The 18,217-nt window shown below is 37.7% G+C and overlaps 1 protein-coding gene across 1 annotated transcript in view; it reads right to left on the reverse strand.

The window, feature by feature from the left end:
* The window catches only part of MBTPS1 (membrane bound transcription factor peptidase, site 1), a 45,640-nt gene that overhangs the window by 22,421 nt on the left and 5,002 nt on the right, over positions 1–18,217 (reverse strand). The window contains exons 2-14 of the mRNA XM_067551866.1: positions 16,137–16,636; positions 15,088–15,345; positions 13,965–14,168; positions 11,415–11,525; positions 8,836–8,945; positions 8,267–8,383; positions 7,063–7,130; positions 6,397–6,499; positions 5,775–5,926; positions 4,216–4,377; positions 3,332–3,476; positions 1,939–2,127; positions 1,087–1,259 (exon numbers count right to left, since the gene is read on the reverse strand). Of these exons, the coding sequence (XP_067407967.1) occupies positions 1,087–1,259; positions 1,939–2,127; positions 3,332–3,476; positions 4,216–4,377; positions 5,775–5,926; positions 6,397–6,499; positions 7,063–7,130; positions 8,267–8,383; positions 8,836–8,945; positions 11,415–11,525; positions 13,965–14,168; positions 15,088–15,345; positions 16,137–16,323 (1,979 nt within the window). The 5' untranslated portion in view covers positions 16,324–16,636. The remainder of the gene's footprint in view (positions 1–1,086; positions 1,260–1,938; positions 2,128–3,331; positions 3,477–4,215; positions 4,378–5,774; positions 5,927–6,396; positions 6,500–7,062; positions 7,131–8,266; positions 8,384–8,835; positions 8,946–11,414; positions 11,526–13,964; positions 14,169–15,087; positions 15,346–16,136; positions 16,637–18,217) is intronic.

An 18,217-nucleotide genomic window follows, 5' to 3' on the forward strand; every position in this document is an offset into this window, starting at 1 on the left:
CTTCCACCCACAGAGTGCCCTCAGTCCTCGTCTCAACCCAAGTCAGACTCTGGAGTAAATTCTCCTTTTGGCATTTATATCAACTCCTTTAGGAGTGAGGGACCAATATGCAGACATTTCTCAAAAAGCAAAGGCCCTAGTCTGGGGTTCTCTCTGTCACATTTCTCAGGTTGCTTTGATGTGTGCCATCTAGACAATAAAATGTACTGTTCCCCAGTTCCCTACCAGGAAACGGATAAAGGAGCTGAGAAATGTCAAATTCAATCTATAACTGAACTAAACTATTAGAAGTTTTTTTTTTTTTTAAATGAATCTTCAGTTGGAGTTTTTTATAATAGAGCTAGCTAAATTTGTAAAGGTGTTTTGTTTTCTAAATGAAAGCAAAACACTTTAAAAAGATGAAGCCTTAGTTTTCAAATACATTTCGCTCTTTACATATTTCAAACTTTTCTTCAGAAATCCAGGAAATAATTTAAATAAAGTTGTTAATAAAGCACAGATAAAGCTCAGGAATTCCATCCAGATGTTGTTTTGTTTTCCATGACAGTATTAGAAAAGGTAACGCCCCATGTTATGCTGGGATTGCGTTTTCTAGACAATAAAGGTACATTACACCCTCGCTATAATGAACACCTGGGGATCCAAGTTATTTGGTCATTATTGCCAAGGGTTCATTATAGGGAAAGAGCACTGCGGTGGGGAGGAGGGAAACAGCTGACACCTCTACCCCCGCAGTGGAGCTGAGTGCTCCTCCGGCCCTGGGGCTCCGACCGAGGCAGAGTGGTCCTCTGGCCCTAGACCCATGGCAGTTTGCTCTTCTGGCCCTGGTTCTGTGGCCAGGGCAGACGACTTGTCCTGCAGCAGGAGGAGATGTCAGCTCCATCCCTGTAGCTTGCAGCCCCGGGGCCAGACAAGCTGTCAGTCCTCGTGGGCAGGGTTGGAGGTGGGCTCCAAGGGCCAGGTACGCTATTGCAAAGGGCATTACAGAGCAGTTGAACTGTATTGCATGTCATTAACACACAGTCAAGTAATAAAGACACGGAATTAATTACTTAATATTTCTCAGATAAAACCAAAGACACACACCAGTCTAAAGGATCATTCTTCATCCTCAAATTATCCCTGGGGAAGTATCCTGGTGGATAACGAAGATTGTGATACTGATCCCAAAGGACTCGCTTGCTACGAGGAGGGGTAGGAATAATCTTTACTTTTATTGGCAGCTTCACAGTAGAAGTCTGTTCTGCACCGCTTTTAGACTGGAAGAGAAAACAGAAAACACAAATAATGAAATACTTCTCCTAAAAGAGTATTTACAATTTCATTTAGGATCACAAAGGTCCAGAAATACTGAGGAATGATGTTTGATTTTTATTTGCCAAGTTTACCCACTAAATCCATGAACAGTTTCCCAGTGCCTGTGCCAGCAACGAATGTCCAGAGATGAAGGTCTAACCCAGTAAGTCACACAAATCTTGTAATCCTGCTATACAAAACCATTTGTATATTTAGGGGTTTACATTTATGCTCAGAATTTAAAATATTTTAAAAATGCTTTGGTGCTACATGTGCTTTAAACATGTGAGACTTTAGAAGGTTCTCCAAAACAATGGGAATTCTTTTTTGGAGAGAAAAATAATTCTAATTAATTATCAATTTCTGAAGAGTTTCTGTATTTCACATTAGTTTATTCACAATTTATATTAGCCTCATCTCTCTATGGATTTGGCTATAAGAGCCGTTTTTTTTTTTGTTTGTTTGTTTGAGTGCATTAATTTCATGGTTTGATCATGCCCTCAACTGTTGGATTTCTTGCTCAGACTACTAAACTCTGTCCCCAAATTCAACTGCACCCAAGATTATAAACCTAAATCAACCACTTAGAAGGGATGTTCATTTATCATTACATGATAAAACACTGAAATTAGGTAAACTTACTTCATTTTCTGCAGGGGACAATACTGTGATCATGACATGACCTTGAGCAATGCCTTCCCAAGATGCTGCTTTCTTTGCCACAGAGATAGAAATTGCTAGGTATCCTGACCAAGGCCATAACACTGGGGAATAGGAGAAAGCCACTTCAATATTATCTCCATTCTGTGGTAAATAGGGCTGCCAGTCCGGCTGCAGAGTAGAAAATAAAAAGTGTTAGTAATTTTTTTAAAATGTTGATAAAGGAATATTTGTGGTCACAAATAATCTACTACATTTTATATACACTGCTTAAAAACAAAAAAACATTTTTGGAGATCATGTTGTGCTCAACTGCAAAATATAGAAGTCTGGGAGTCTGATACTGTATTAATTAATCCTTGCATCAATTATTTAGAAAATACGCTCTTGGGGCAGGTAATTTCTTTAACAATTATTTGTATAATGACCAGAACGAATGCCCGGGGTACTTCCGTAATGAAAATAATAAAATCAGTTTTCCTCACAACAACAAAAAGGAATGACTTCAGCTCCACTCAGATTATACACACTTGATCTAGGTGTTAGTGCTAGCCCATGATATTGGAAAAGGAAAGTAATATGTATCAGTGATCTTTAACATTTAATCTTTAATCTGTGTGTTATTGACTGGCCCAAGGATTACTCATTGTTATTCATAATGGCAGTAAATATCACTGATCAGGGAAAGAAAGTTAGGTTGACTGGTAATTAGGTCACTCATTTAGGATGTGGGAAACCCAAGTTCAAGTCCCTGATCCAATAACAAATTACTTATGAAAAGGGGAACAACTTAGTAGGAGAGGTTGAACCCAGTGGCTAGGGTGCTCTCCTGCAACGTGGGAGACTTAAGTTCAAATCCTTTCTCCACAGCAAGCAGATGGGGGACTGAACCCAGGACTCCCACATCCTAAGTGAGAGCCCTAAGCACTCAGATAAAGCTTATAAAGGGAGCCACAGCTGCGTCCTCTGACCATTTTGCAACTCCAATCCACCTTTGCTTTTGTAAAAATGCCCCAAATTGAAATGAAATATTTTGAATGGGGTTAAAACAAAATGTTTTAACCCAACTTGAAAATTTTCCGCAATTCAAAAAATCAAAACAATGTCATTTTCAATTCATGTTTTGATTTTTCAGAATTGCTGGCAATTTAAAAAATCCATTATTCACTCAGCTCTAGGTATACCTGATTTACTGTGCCAAATCCCACTAAGTTGGTGCTGTCCCTTTAAAATTAAAAGAGTAAACACAAAATATTTACCCCCTCCAGTCAGAAAATTTATTATGGCTGAAATAGCCGACTTGGAAAGGTATGCATAGCAGCTGTTCTTCAAAGTAACAAACTACTATTCCAAGTCATGGCCATTTGTGTCTTACCTTGTCTACAATTCTCCCAGTGACACCCATACCATTAAGGATGGTAATATTAACAATAGTTGGCATTCCTCCATAGTAAATAGGTTGGGAGCAATAGGGCCACATGTAAGGGCATTCTGTCAAGTCAATATAGCTTGGACTCAAACTGAAAAAAAAATTCACACAGTAAATGAAAAAAGTACAAACAATACAATCATGTTAAAAAGTCAGAGGTAAAATGAGCAAGCTACAGTCACTTTTACAGCTCTGATCTTTCTTCCCAATTAGTCTGAGATTTAAAAACCATGATTAAATTAAAAACATTTCATGATAAAGTTTCATGTCAGAGATGGTCTGGTGATACTTAATTCTGCCACAGCATGGCATTGATGCACTCGATGATCTTTTGAAGTCCCTTCCAGCCCTACATTTATATGTGAAATATCAATTATTCTTTTTATTTTTAGAATGAAGAAAAAGAAAAACTAACAGGAAACAATTTACCACAATAATAATAATCTGATGTTGGATAACTGAAATTGGACTACTTCTTTTACTACTGTATTCGCAATACTTGTTACTGTAGTGCTAAATTTTCCACTACACACCCAGCGGATTAAACTAAGGAGAAAAAAAAAAAAGAAAATGCAGAAGCCTTCATAATTAAGAGGTGACAGATTCATACCCCTATTCTTCTTTTATTTTAAGCAAAATAGTGGCTTCTGACAAGAAGCTTTTCATTAAACTCTTCCATTTGAAATTATGCAAACTATATGCAAGTTCTTGTGATCATGTGAGCATGCAGATTGCTCAGCTGAGCAAGATGTGTAACTTTCTTTTAAAAGAAATATTCAAAATGCAATGAACATGAATAGATTAATAATTAACCAAGAATTAAAACTCACCTGGCCTGTGGTTTATAGCTGTTGAGGATCTGGTAGGCTCTAAGAAGATCCAGCTTGCCATGTCCTTGCTCAAACATGTTAACTCCAGGAAGTCTACGTGCTGATGCAATCAGGGCCTGCTTCATACTAGCTGGATTCACCATTTCACGCTTCTGAACTGTGCTAAAAAAGACAATTTTTTTTAAGATTACATTTAGAAGGCATTATTATTGTCTCAGGCTAGGCATAGAATGAGGAAACGAGACTAAGGTCATGTCTACACTCAAAAGTGAAGCTAACTCAGCTACATTACTCAGGCATGTGGAAAACACACACCCCAGAGTGAAGTAGTTAAGCCAACCTAACTCCCAGCATAGACAGCGCTAGATCGACAGAGGAATTCTTCCATCGGCCTACCAACCACTTCTCAGGGAGGTGGAGTTATTATGCCAACAGGAGAACCCCTCCCATCACAATAGTGAATGTCTACAGCTCTGCTGCTATAGCATTTCAAGTGTAGACAAGCCCTAAACTTATCCCAAACCATTCAATTTACGCAAAATGTAACTGACTTAACCTGTTACATGCATCACCTATAATTAAACCTGGAAGATATTACTTTAGTGACTTTTCAATGGAAATGCTTAAGATGAAAATGGAAATGGCAGTTTTGCCACACATTGCTCCTGAAAACATGTATTAATTTTTCATCTCTACAACCCAACATGCTCAACTGTCAATATTTTCAGCTTAAGAGATATTTTATTCTATTTCAGAAGTGTACTGAAGATGAAAACACCTAGCCCCATTCTCTGGAAACAAACCTTTATGTATTTTTCTCCTTAACAAATACCATTTCTTTTTGAAGAAAACAGAAAAAATGTACTTGACTCATGTTTGAAGAAAACAAGTGCAATTATAGTTAAGAAATATACAGACTGCTTATACAGGTTAGGGAATAGTTAAATTTTGGGGATGAGCATTTATTTCTAAGTATTGTATGTGGGTCATTCTTAAAATATTGCAAGATATTCTTGAACTATTATAATATTGCAAGATTAATGTATACAATGAAAAATCATCTCTTCCATACAGCTATTTAGCACTTAGCAGAAAGACTTGAGAAGCTGGATAATGATATAAACAAACACCACCCTGACCCATACATAAAATGTACAGTACTTAGGCAATTACTGTCATCTGCTTTAGGAGCAAAAATGCAAACATCTCCCTTTTCTACCTGAACAAATGGACAAGTAAAATTCAGTGACTGAAACACTCTATTAAAAACTATGACAAAAATGGATCAACATTATAAAATATTTATTTAACATTTTGTATAGTTGAACATTAGGCCCAATAGTCTTTCAAGCTTTTACCTCACAGATCAAGACTATTAGAGACTAGTTAATTTCTCAAAGGAAAAAAAACTGTTCTTCAGAACAACTTCATTGTTCTTCAGAGAGTTAATTTTCATATGTGCAGAAACATATTTTAATTGGTAGGTTTTTTTAAAGTCAGCTTATGGATTCCTGTTAATCAAACAGTTTTGATATCTCTCTTCTTCATTTAATTATTACCTTACTAGCAGAGTGACAGCGCCTGCCACTACAGGAGAGGCAACACTTGTCCCAGAGAGGGAGCGACAGCCACCCTTCATACCAGAACCTCTCACTCCAGAGCCGTAAGTAACAATGTCAGGCTTCACTCTACCATAACCTCCTGGCAGTTCCTATGAATTTTAAAGAAAAAGTTTATGTTAATATAAACATTCCATTTACTGGTGCTGGCCAATGTCAGAGCAGGATACTGCACAAGATAGACCCCAAGTCTGATCCTGTCTGGCAATTCCTATGTAATTAAAACTATTCTGTATGTGTTTTACATTAACAGTTCATATATGTTTTTCTTTTTTTTTTTGGTTTACATAGAAAAAATTTAAATTCAGAAAATTTTAGACTTCTTCAGACAGGTTAAAGTCACTTAATCAGTCAGATGTAAGACACTGGAGGTAATTATTCCACTCTACTTTGTAAAGGTGAGGCATCAGCTAAACTATTGTGACTGATTCTGGGGGCCATACTTTAGGAAAGAGGTGGATAAACTGGAGAGTACTGAGAAGAGCAACAAAAATTCATGTTGTTTTGAAACCACTATGAACAGAGACAGATATTTACAGGCATATTTTATATTTGAACTTACCCAAGTGGTCATTCCCCTCGATGAGAAACGAGCTATATTATCTTCAAAGTCAATTCCTCCTACTCCAATCACATCCATTTGATCAGCAGGATTATTGAGAGTGCTAAAACAAGTGAGAAGAGGGAGGGCAGAACAAAGGGAGGGAAAAATAAGACCATAAAAATAATGAGCACATCACCCCCAGATTTTCCCAATGCTCTGGAACTTCAGGAACTTCATTGACAGCAACTATTCAAGCAATCCTTTAAAACATCAAAATATATACCAAGAAAAGGAGTGAGATTTATTTTAGTATTATTACATGAGGGGGGAAAACGCAATCAATATATTACTTATACTTTTGCATTCCCTGAAACTTGAGATCTCCATGCACAAAAATACGTTGATATTGACAGGCAAATGTCAGTTTTAAGGACTCTGAATTCTTTTATGGGTATACATGCTATTAAAAATGGTTAATTAAATAGCTGCAGCTAATCTAATCCAAGAATGTGCTTCTAAGATAAAAAAAATTTACTGTGAAAAAAAACAGCCTGACTCATTTTATTCTCAACAGACAGAATAATCTTTGATTTTTTTCCCCCAACACGAGGTAGAGAAATTTACCTCAGATGCTTTAGGAATTTAAAAAAAATTTTTTAATCAAATGCTTTTAAAGAAACCTACCCATATAAAGGGCCGTCATTGCCAATAGCCGAAACCATGATCACATTGTTAGCTGTCAGTTCCCATACCTGAAAGCCAACAAATATAGACACATTATTTAAAACAATGTCGTGAAGCCAAAAAAATAAAGAAATAAATGATTTACACATGTACTGCACTGGTTAGACTGCAGCAATTTCCTTAAATCTACACTTTTTATCTTAATGGTACTTGCATCACACATACCACTGAAACTTTCACTAATGTAACTGCCAGTCTCAAAGAGTAAGAATAAACACAATCGTTAATGCATGCCAAGATTTTGAAAAGAGACAAATGATTTACATGCCTGCAGTCCAGACATATAGCTTTTAATATTAAGTTATGCGCTCAATAATGCTCCACTAATTGCAGCCCTGTGTAACAACACATACATACCAGACATGCAAATGAAATAATATTGAGCCCTTTCCACCCAAATTTTCCCAGTACAGCAGTACATTTTTGATTGTCAAATTAAATTCAGGTAATTTAGAGAGGATCTGGAACAGAACAAATTATTTTCATGCCCCAAACTACCTACTTAGCCCTTTCCAAAGCAGGTTTTTAGTTTTATGTTCTTTTAAAATATTTTAATGAATTTAGTGCTTTTTAGAGACAGACTGACAGCCCTATGAACTGAAATAATATTTCTCCATAATTCAGGTACAGTTCTGCAATTTTTACTACAGGTGAGTGTGGGTTCAACAATTTTTAAAAGATAAAATGCAACATGTAGTCACATAATCCAGCCTATTAACTCTACTTATTAAATCAAGTTTCCTCATACAATTTGTAGTTGACTTCTGAGAAATGGTTTCTGACAACATTAACTAACTCATCAGGAGTAAATTTTCCAAAAGCAGCATGGATTTTAGCCAAACAACTTTCCATTTAAGTTGGTGAAAATCACACTACTAAAACGTCACCACCTAGCACTTTGAAAACATTATCCTTCAGTCTGTGTACATGGGCTTTTTAACAGAAACCATTCTACTAAAAATAGTGGCCAGTAAAGCACTGATCCTATAAGCTGCGCTGCAGGGACAAACCTCTGAATCTGTGCAGAGCTTCACTGATGTCAGTGGAACTCCACATAGGCAGGAGGGTCTGCCCACACAGAACAGATTTCAGAAATGCTACACATACATATTATATACATATACTTTCATAGTTTTGCACTAACCTTGTCAACAAAAGGATGATCCATGAAATCTGGACCACCAATACTAAGGTTTAATACATCTATCTTCTTTAAGATGGCATAGTTAAAGGCATCCAGAAACCAAGACGTATAGGAGACCTGTTTATTAAAGCCCAACAAAAGCCACCATTTAAAAATCAAATGAGACTGCAACAAAATAAAGCTAGGAATTAAAAGAATTAGAAATTTAATAGTAGGAAACAGACAAAAGTAGAGTGCTGAAATAAAAAAAAATCCAACTATTTTGTTTTTCTTGGGTATTTAAAATAATAAGTTCATTTGATTAAAAATAATCCTTCATTAAAATAACAATAAAAGTGAGAGCCTTGCATGAAGTTGATTTCATATCAAATTCTTATTTGAGAATAAACTCCACGAGGCAATTTAAAATCTGTGTAATGTATATAATTCTGTTAAACAAAAAACCCCTCCTCTCTTTACAAAAGGAAATACTTTAAAGTTTATGGGAATTTACAGTATTTGTAATTTAAGAGTTAATATTTTGTCATTCCAGAAAGGTTGAATTAAAATAAAACATTTACAATATCTACCTGATTATTTGTGAAGACCCTAAAAATGTGCAGCTCTGCATTTGGAGCAAATCCCTGGCATTCCCGCATGCTGGCTATAACACCTGCCACAAAAGTCCCATGGCCCAGACCTGTTGCAAATTAGTAGTAGTATAAAGTTAATAAAAATAAAATATTAGAGGCCAAACCATTTCACTATAAAATTTAAAAAAAAAACAAAAAACCCCAAACATTTAGTATGGATATCCAATTGCTTATCTTTCTCGTCCTTAGGAATAATTAAATTTATTTTTAAAAGCAACAGAAACATTGATCCAAGTTGAGAACTTGTTTCACTTTGATCTATAATACTTTGCAATAGATGCCAGGAGATTCCTACCTACCAGATGACTGGAGGATAGCTAATGTGACACCAATTTTTTAAAAAGGCTCCAGAGGCGATCCTGGCAATTACAGGCCAGTAAGCCTAACTTCAGTACCAGACAAATTGGTTGGTAATTCTGTTCTTTATTATAGTTTCAAACACATAGATGAATATGATATGTTGGGGAAGTGTCAACATGGTTTTTGTAAAGAGAATTCATGCCTCACCAATTTACTAAAATTATTTGAGGGTGTCAACAAGCACATGGAAAAGGATGATCCAGTGGATAAAGTGTATTTAGATTTTCAAAAAGCCTTTGACAAGGTCCTTCACCAAAGGCTCTTAAGCAAAGTAAGTGGTCATGGGATAAGAGGGAAGGTCCTCTCTTGGACCAGTGATTGTTTAAAAGATAGGAAACAAAGGATAGGAATAAATGGTCAGTTTTCAAAATGGAGAGAGGTAAAAATAGTGATGTTCCCCAGGGGTCTGTACTGGGACCCGTACTGTTCAACATATTCATAAATGATCTGGAAAAGGGGTAAACACTGAGGTGGCAAAATTTGCAGATGGTACAAAGCTACTAAAGATAATTAAATCCAAAGCAGACTACAAAGAGTTACAAAAGGATCTCACAAAACAGGCTGACTGGGTAACAAAATGGCAGATGAAATTAAATGTTGATGAATGTACTGGAAAATACAACCCCAGCTATCCATATGAAATGATGGGGTATGATTAAGGGTATGGAACAGCTTCCATATGAGGAGAGATTAATAAGACTGGGACTTTTCATCTTGGAAAAGAGATGACTATTGGGGGACATGATAGAGGTCTATAAATCATGACTAGTGTGGAGAAAGTAAATAAGGGAGAGTTATTTACTCATTCTCATAATACAAAAACTAGGAGTCACCAAATGAAATTAATAGGTAGCAGGTCTAAAACAAATAAATGGAAGTATTTCTTCACACAATGCACAGTCAACCTGTGGAACTTCTTGCCAGAAGATGCTGTGAAGGCCAAGACCATAACAGGGTTCAAAAAAGAATTAGATAAGTTCATGGAGGATATGTCCATTAATGGCTATTAGCTAGGATAGGCATGAATTGCTGTTTGCCCAGAAGCTGGGAACGGCCTATGGGATGGATGACTTGATGTTACCTGTTCTATTCATTCCCTCTGAAGCACCTGGCATTGGCCACTGTCTAAAGACAGGATACTGGGCTAGATATACCATTGGTCTGACCCAATATGGCCATTATGTTTTTAAGAATTTCTACAACTAAAACTGCATATATGGGGTGAAATCCTGGCCTTACTGAAGCCATTTTTCCTACTGACTTCGGTAGGGCCAGAATCTCACTCGTTAAATATATAATGGGCAGAAACAGAGGAAAAAGAATACCCTTTAGACAGGAAATATTTTCTATCTTCAAGTTTACTTGTTAAATGTTTTGGTCAAATCTAAACAAAACATTTTTTTCTAGTTTTGTATCAGCTTTTTGGGGTGTTTTTCAACCTCTCTGTGTGTGTGGTTTCTCTATTTTTTTTAATTGACCAAATTTGAAATCAAAATACCATTTTGAATTGAAAATGGTGCATAAAGTTAAGAATTTGCATAAATACATGACTGGTGTATAAGATGGTGCAAACACAAGAAGAAGAAAAACATACAAAGGCAGATAAAAAGAAATGTGGAATATGGGCATGGATCTGCAGAGTTTATATTGGTGTCACAATTTTACTTTCCACTGAAAAATTATGTGGATTACTGAAGTTTAAAGAAGTGCTGCCAAAACTGTGATAACCCGCTAGATTACACGAAAATGATTCAAAATATTATCCCTGATAAATAGAAAATATAAATGCACTAATATTAAAGTATTAAAATAACAAGGGTGAAAAAGAAATGACTGGGACTTGCCTCACCCCCAGATATTTCTACATTACATTTCTGCTTGGATAACATTTTCCCCCCATCCCTTTATTAAAAACGTTGAAGAAATATGGCATATGACTCAGTGGAGACATCACACAAGATTCTGGGAGATGCTGAGCCATCCAGTGAATTCAGTGAGAGTTCAGAGCACTCAACAGATTGCAAAATTAGGTCCATTATCTGGGAAAACATGCAATTCTAATATCAAATAAACAATTTCACTTCACAATCCGGGATGCCACAGATGATGTAAAATACATAATCTGTAGTTTCAGTAATGCTATATATTAAACCTACCATCATCCAAGGTTCTCTCATTAGTCCAGTTTGTTCTTTCTTTTACATTTTTGAAATGTGGATGTTTCTCACTCAGTCCAGTGTCAAAGACAGCAACTCTTACGCCAGCACCTATTTCCATAGAAGAGGACTGGTATACAAATCTATTTCCTTGATTTAGCATTTGTATCAGTTTATTCTGATATGTAAATGGAGACTCTGCAGTGCTTAACGCACTGCACTGTCTACACAAAATATTTTGTGTCTTCCAAAACCAGAAGTCCTAGTTCACGATAGAAAATCACCTAAAGAACATTAGCTCCATTCAGTTTCATAAAGGCAAAGACTAATTTCACAGAGTGTGGGGAAAAAAATGTAACACTAATTTTAATGTCATATGGGATTTGGATCAAGGTACGTAGATCAACAAACTGACCTTTTTAGTTTTACCTGCATACAAGTATAATTGAAAGTTACATGTGTATTTTGGTTTTTCAACAAAAATGGTTTAGTGTAATTTTCTAATGAACTAATTTAAAAGATATTAAGTTTACAAAGTGAAACACTTGAAAGATCAGGAAATATCAAATATAGTTGCTTGTGCAACCTTAACTTTTCCCACATGCACACATGCATTATTAGAAAGTACCTCCACAAGTAACTCCATTAAACTTCCAACATAGAACCAACCACAATGCACACACAAAATTCCTCTACGTTGCATCCAAAGCCCAATCTTAGATCTCTACAAATGCAGCTAAATTATCATATATTTGTATAGATGTATGGTATAGATCATAAAGTCTCCAATGTGTTGTTTTTACATGAAAAACTGTGATGTTGGAATTAGGGTTGTGTGTTCTGAGTGCAATGTGGAGAAATCTAATACTTGAATTATAGCTGAATACATGCTGGAACTGTTGTGCAGTTGTACTGTGAGTATGATGCACATGTACTGTGAGTATGTTCGAGTAGTGTGAAGTTGGGTATGTAAGGTAAGCTTCATTTCCACATCTTAATTCATGATTTCCTTGATTTTTAATGATTGTATTGGTGGGATCTGCACTTCAACAAACAAAAGTGTTTTGTATGGAAGAATATATATCTGCGATGACAATTATTGACATGATTAGCTATCAATAAGGTTAAGATTCTGTCACAGGTATTTTTACTAAAAGTCAGGGACGGGTCACAGGCAATAAAGAAAAATACATGGAAGCCCGCAACGTGTCCCTGACTTTTACTAAAAATATACTGGGGGGAGGGGCAGGAGAAGATAAACAGTCACTGCACTGCCAGGGCTCACCTCTGACAGCTGTTCCAGCCCTGCTGCTGCTCTGGTGGCCCCAGGACTGAACCCCGGCTGTTGTTCTGGTGGCTTGGGGACCACTGCTCCACCGGCCCTGGATCCGACCACCAGCCAGCTGCTCCACCGGCCCCTCGGGTCACTGCTCCCATGGCCCCAGGGCTGATAGCTGCTACAGCCCCGCCACTGCTCCTGCAGCAAGGGCTGACAGCCACTACTCCAGCCCCAGTGGAGCTGACCCAACCCTGGCTGCTGCTTCAGCCCTAGGGCAACTGCGCTGGCAGCCCCAGGGATGCCAGCTGCTCTAGCCCTGCCCCAGAAGAAGTCACAGAGGTTCCGGAAAGTCCGGAATCCATGACTACCTCGTATTCTTAGCTATCCACATCGATATTTATTATCCTCCTTATGCCAGCTATAGAGACTCAATGTCCCTAACACCTTCCACAGATGAGTTCCTTTCTCACATCCCCTAGCTCACAGCCCCGACTGCGCCAATTATCCCTAGCACACAGACATGCTCTCTCCCATATATGCAAGAACTTGCTCCTCACCATCTCCCCCTACCATGTTTAGCTTTTAAAAATGGTATGTATCAACATGTAAAAGTTTAATGTAGCAGGGAAGCTGGGAAGGAATGGTGAAGAATGCAGAGAAACTGGACTCTAGGGGTACAGAGAAAAGGAAGTGGCATGGGTGGAAGGAGGAATTTGGAGGTGTGGGAGTAAATTTGGGCTGTGTGTTATCTTGCTAAATTAACCATTTAAAAATAACTGATTTAAGGTTTTCAACTAAAGAAAAGCTGCACCCAGTCTGGTCTGCACAAATTCAAACGATATATAGCATTTTCCATCAAATAAACAATATTCAATAAATGTATCACAAAACTAGGTCTGTACAACAAACTTTTGCTAGCATATCTATGCTGGTTAAGCGTGGGAAGTGGTGTGAACAATGACGATCATAGCTCTACTGGCAAAAGCCCCTAGTATAGACAGTTATACAGTAAAACTGCTCTTTTGCTGGTATAGCTTATTTTGCTTAGGAATAAGCTATGCCAGCAAAAGTGCAAGTGTTCCTAATGTAAATCTGCCCTCAGTCTCTACAGAATTTAGACACATTTATAACGGATTAATAAATACAAAAAGGGAACTGGTTGTGTATCCTTATTGCTGCATAAGTATTTGCTTCTCACTTGTCTCAGAAGCACTCCATTTTTTTTTTTTTCTGGCCAGGCAGTTAACCCAAGCCAACAGACAAAAACATACCTGTATAACCCATTTGCCAGAGCACATCTGCCTGCAGGGTTTGAGCAACTTGCCGTGGTATAGCTCTCAGTAAACGCCTGCTTGAATGCCTGCCTGTTGCATGCCAAAATCCAGAGCCTAAGGAAAGACTTGCTCTTCTCAGAGGACGAGATGACTGCCATTTTTGAGTCCATCTGGTTTCATTGCATGGCAATGTAGGATCGGCTAGATACGATTTGGATAGAGAAAAAAAGGTAATAGGAAAACACAAGACATTTGTATTTTCTGTATACTATGAAATGTATAAACATGTCACTAGTACACTTTAGCCCTACTGGGAACAAAAATTTTAGATTGAAAATTTTTCACTTTTCAGACATTCATCTGACCCAAATTTTATTTAAATTCTTAATATATCCTCAAAATAAAAAACTCCATTTTAAAACTAATTACTGCAGCTCCTATACTAAATATATTACACGCGTTTAACTTAAGCATGTGAATAGATTAAGTCAATGGGTGAATCCTTACACCACTGAAGTCGGTGGCGGGATTGCAGGGGGACCCTGTTGCCGGACTGACTGCATTGCCGCTTTAAGGGATTTCTAGGAGCGATACCCGCCTCCGAAAAATCCAGAGCATCTTCCGCTTATCGGCAGCGGGGTTCTGCGGAGGAAGGTATTGCCGCTTTAAGACTCTCTTAAAGTGGCAATGCACAATGCCGACAAATCTCTTAAAGTGGCAATGCCATAGACAGAGAAATGCGTCAGCACGACTCACTTACACTGGCCGAACGCGGGCCGGATCAAAAGGGTTCGCGGGCCGGGCTTTATGTTTGACACCCCTGTTTTAGTAGATTGAATCTAAAACATACTGTATTACTGGTCACTACAGAAAATATAGTTTTTAAACTAACTTTAATCCCTGATCACACTTCAAAATAGGTATTCTAAAACAATAATAGTTTCACAGCTAAAGAGATGAACCTTTATCAGCAATAAATCATAATGCCCAGAAGTCACTGCATTCTCATTTGTATAACTTCAATTTTATGGGACAGGAATAAAGCCTACAGGTTTTTTTAATATTAATTTAGTGTCATCAGAGATTAGAAATAGCTCTTTTGAAGAATGAATATACTTACACTCTGAATACTTGAGAGAGCGAAAGACTTTCCGTTGGGGGGTTACTCGTTTGATGTTTGGATGGTCTTCTAGTGTCAGTACTCCATCTGTCTGTTTCTCTTTGATCTGGATCACCTCAAAATCACTAGGGTAGTCACTGGCTGGGTTGTTGCGAGGTACAATCCTCCAGTTCTCTATATCACTGTTCTTCAGTGCACTTGAAATAAATTTACTTCTCGCTTGAGCTGTAAAGTATCCATTGAAAGCAACAATATATTCTGCAAGCAGAACACCACAATTAGAAATGACATTTCAACCATACATTATAAAAGGTACACCTGTATCACCAGCCAGATCTGAATCTTCCTCCTCACTGTCAAAGCAAATGCCTCAACCTCCCAAATGTAAAAATTCTGATTCCATTACTTAAAATATTAATGTAACTTGGACTTACTATTTATATAGGTTACAATTTTCAAAGCAATCTAGGTGTTTTTTAAAAAAAAAAACACATTCATTTTAACAGAAGGTACCATATTTGGCTAACTATGCCCAGACTGCTTAGAAAAACCTCATACATAGTTCAGAAACTGTCACCAAAAAACATAATAAATACTTTGTTTTATATTACTTTTTTGCTCTTTAAAAATTCAACATGCAGAAAAAAATATTTAATTGACTTTATTTCTGCATTTTGATTAATAAAAATAAGATAACTAATGATGATGACAAATCTGTCCCATCCCAAAAATCTTCTAAACAATTTGGAACCATCAAATTGTGCACATCTTTAGCTTACATAACCCGATATTTTTATCATCTTGACTTTCTCTACTTCCCCCTGCCTCTTATTATTTGTCTTGCTTTACTTATCTGGTCTTCAGACAGACTGTAAGCACTCCGGGAAATGGGACTGGATCTTCCTATGTGACTGTAAAGCACTTCTTAGCACAATGGGATTCCATATCTGATTGGGCTCTTTGAGCACTATTTTAGCACAAATAACACACAAAATCATCATATGAATCCAAGCTTTAAAAACATTTTAAAAAACTGGATTCTTCATTACCATGTTCTACTACTGTTGAAGAGAATTCCACTTTCAAAGTAAGACGAGAGCATCCAGAACATAGGTGGGTCTCCCGAGAAGAATTTCCTAGTCTTGTACCCAGGTGTTTTTTGCCACAGAGTAAAATTACAATCAGGATCAACCAGATGTTTGCAACCTTCATGGTCATAAGAGAATATGGTTTCATTCCAAAAACTCCATATATTCAAATCACACTTTTCCTCTTAATAAGTTAGTTCAATTTTGTATCAATAAATGTTGCCTTTGCTGTGCCGTTCAACTGGATAGTCTTAAAGTTTTGTCCAAGTTAAGCAAAAATCTAGATTTCATGGTCTTTTGAGGTTAAGCCTAGTAAACAGGCTCATTTCTTTCTACGTTTTTTCTCCATTTTGGATTAAAGAATTCTCTCACTTAGAATGTGATAGCTGAGTCCTGTATTCCATTTTTTGATGGGAAAGGTAAGCCCAAGGTAGAATTAAGCAAGTTTTTTGCAATCCAACCTGTAAAAAAACAAACAAACCCAGCAAAAAAAATGATTAGATTTGTCAAATATATAAAACCTTATATTACAACAATAACTGACATTCAGCAATTATTGCTGGAGAAGCCACATACATACACTGGCTGGTGCTAAGCAGGTTTGACGCCCACCAATTTCCTGTTACTTTATTTTGTCACAGAACTCATCACATCATTCACAGACAATATTAATAGGTGCATTGGCAATGTTATATTTCTGCACACACAGCACTTATTACAAAGTTCAGAACGGGCAGCAAAAGAGCAAGGCCTGGCAGAGCACACTACAGCAACACATACTACTCTGGCTCACTATTACAATGGTCTTCCAAAGCTTCCATGAGCCATATATACTTATACTTCTTCTTATACCTCTTGTATCTGGCTGTTCAAATTCAGCAGACAGCTGCTCCATCTCCACCTTCAACCCCGATGAAAACTTTTCCTCCTTTGCTTCACAGATATTATGCAGGACACAGCACGCAGCTATAACCATGGGGATATTTTTTTCACTGAGATCTAATCTGATACGTAGACAATGCCAGTGTCCCTTCAAACATCCAGAGGCATATTCAACTGTCATTGCGCGCCTGCTAAATCTGTAGTTAAAGAACCCCTTGGTGCTGTCGAGGTAGCCAGTGTATAACTTCATTAGCTGTAGGAGCAAGGCATAGGCTGGGTCTCCCAGAATCACTATTAGCATTTCAACATTCCCAGTGGTAATCCACCATTCAGCAAAGAAAGTCAGCTGCTTGCAGCTTTCTGAACAGTCCTGTGTTCTTAAATATGTGCATGTCATGCACCTTCCCTGACCAGCCCATATTGATGTTGGTAAAGCATTCCCGTTGATTCTCCAGTGCCTGCATTACCACAGAAAAGTAATCCTTTCTATTGATATACTCTGTGGCAAGGTGGTCTGGTGCTAAAATAGGGATATGTCTGCCATCTACTGACCCACTGCAGTTCAGGAAGCCTATTGCTGCAAAACTATCCATGTCCTGCACATTGCCAAAAGTCACAGTCCTTTCTAGCAGGAGGCATTTAATGGCCATTCACACTTGTATCACAACAGCCCTCACGTGGATTCCCCATTTGTAAATTGATTCCCAACTGGTTGGTAGCAATCTGGAGTTGGAAGTTTTCACAGTGCAATTGCCATTTGCTTCTCAACTGTCAGTGAAGCTCTCATTTTGGTGTCCCTGAGCGGGAAGGCTGCGCGAGTTCGGCAGATAGATCCAGGAGTGCGGCCTTGTTCAGCCGAAAGTTCTGCAGCCATTGCTCATCATCCCAAACTTGCATGACAATGCAATCCCATCAGCCAGTGCTCATTTCTCAGGCCAACCACTGGCACTCCATCTGCAGCTGCTCCGTGAATGCTACCAACAACCTTGAATTGTTTCTTTCTGTGTCCCATAGCAATCTAGCCTCCAAGGAATCGTCATGTTCCTTGCAGCTCCTCTTGTGGCACTGCAAATACTGCAGGATCAGCCACCCCATGCTTGCAACACTCATCACAATAATGCAGAGCTGTGCCAGATCCATGCTTCTGTCACTGATGGCAG

This window comes from Emydura macquarii, unplaced genomic scaffold (assembly GCF_026122565.2).
Source record: "Emydura macquarii macquarii isolate MOO-44397 ecotype Brisbane River unplaced genomic scaffold, CSIRO-AGI_Emac_v2 contig_295, whole genome shotgun sequence".
NCBI lineage: Eukaryota > Metazoa > Chordata > Testudines > Chelidae > Emydura > Emydura macquarii.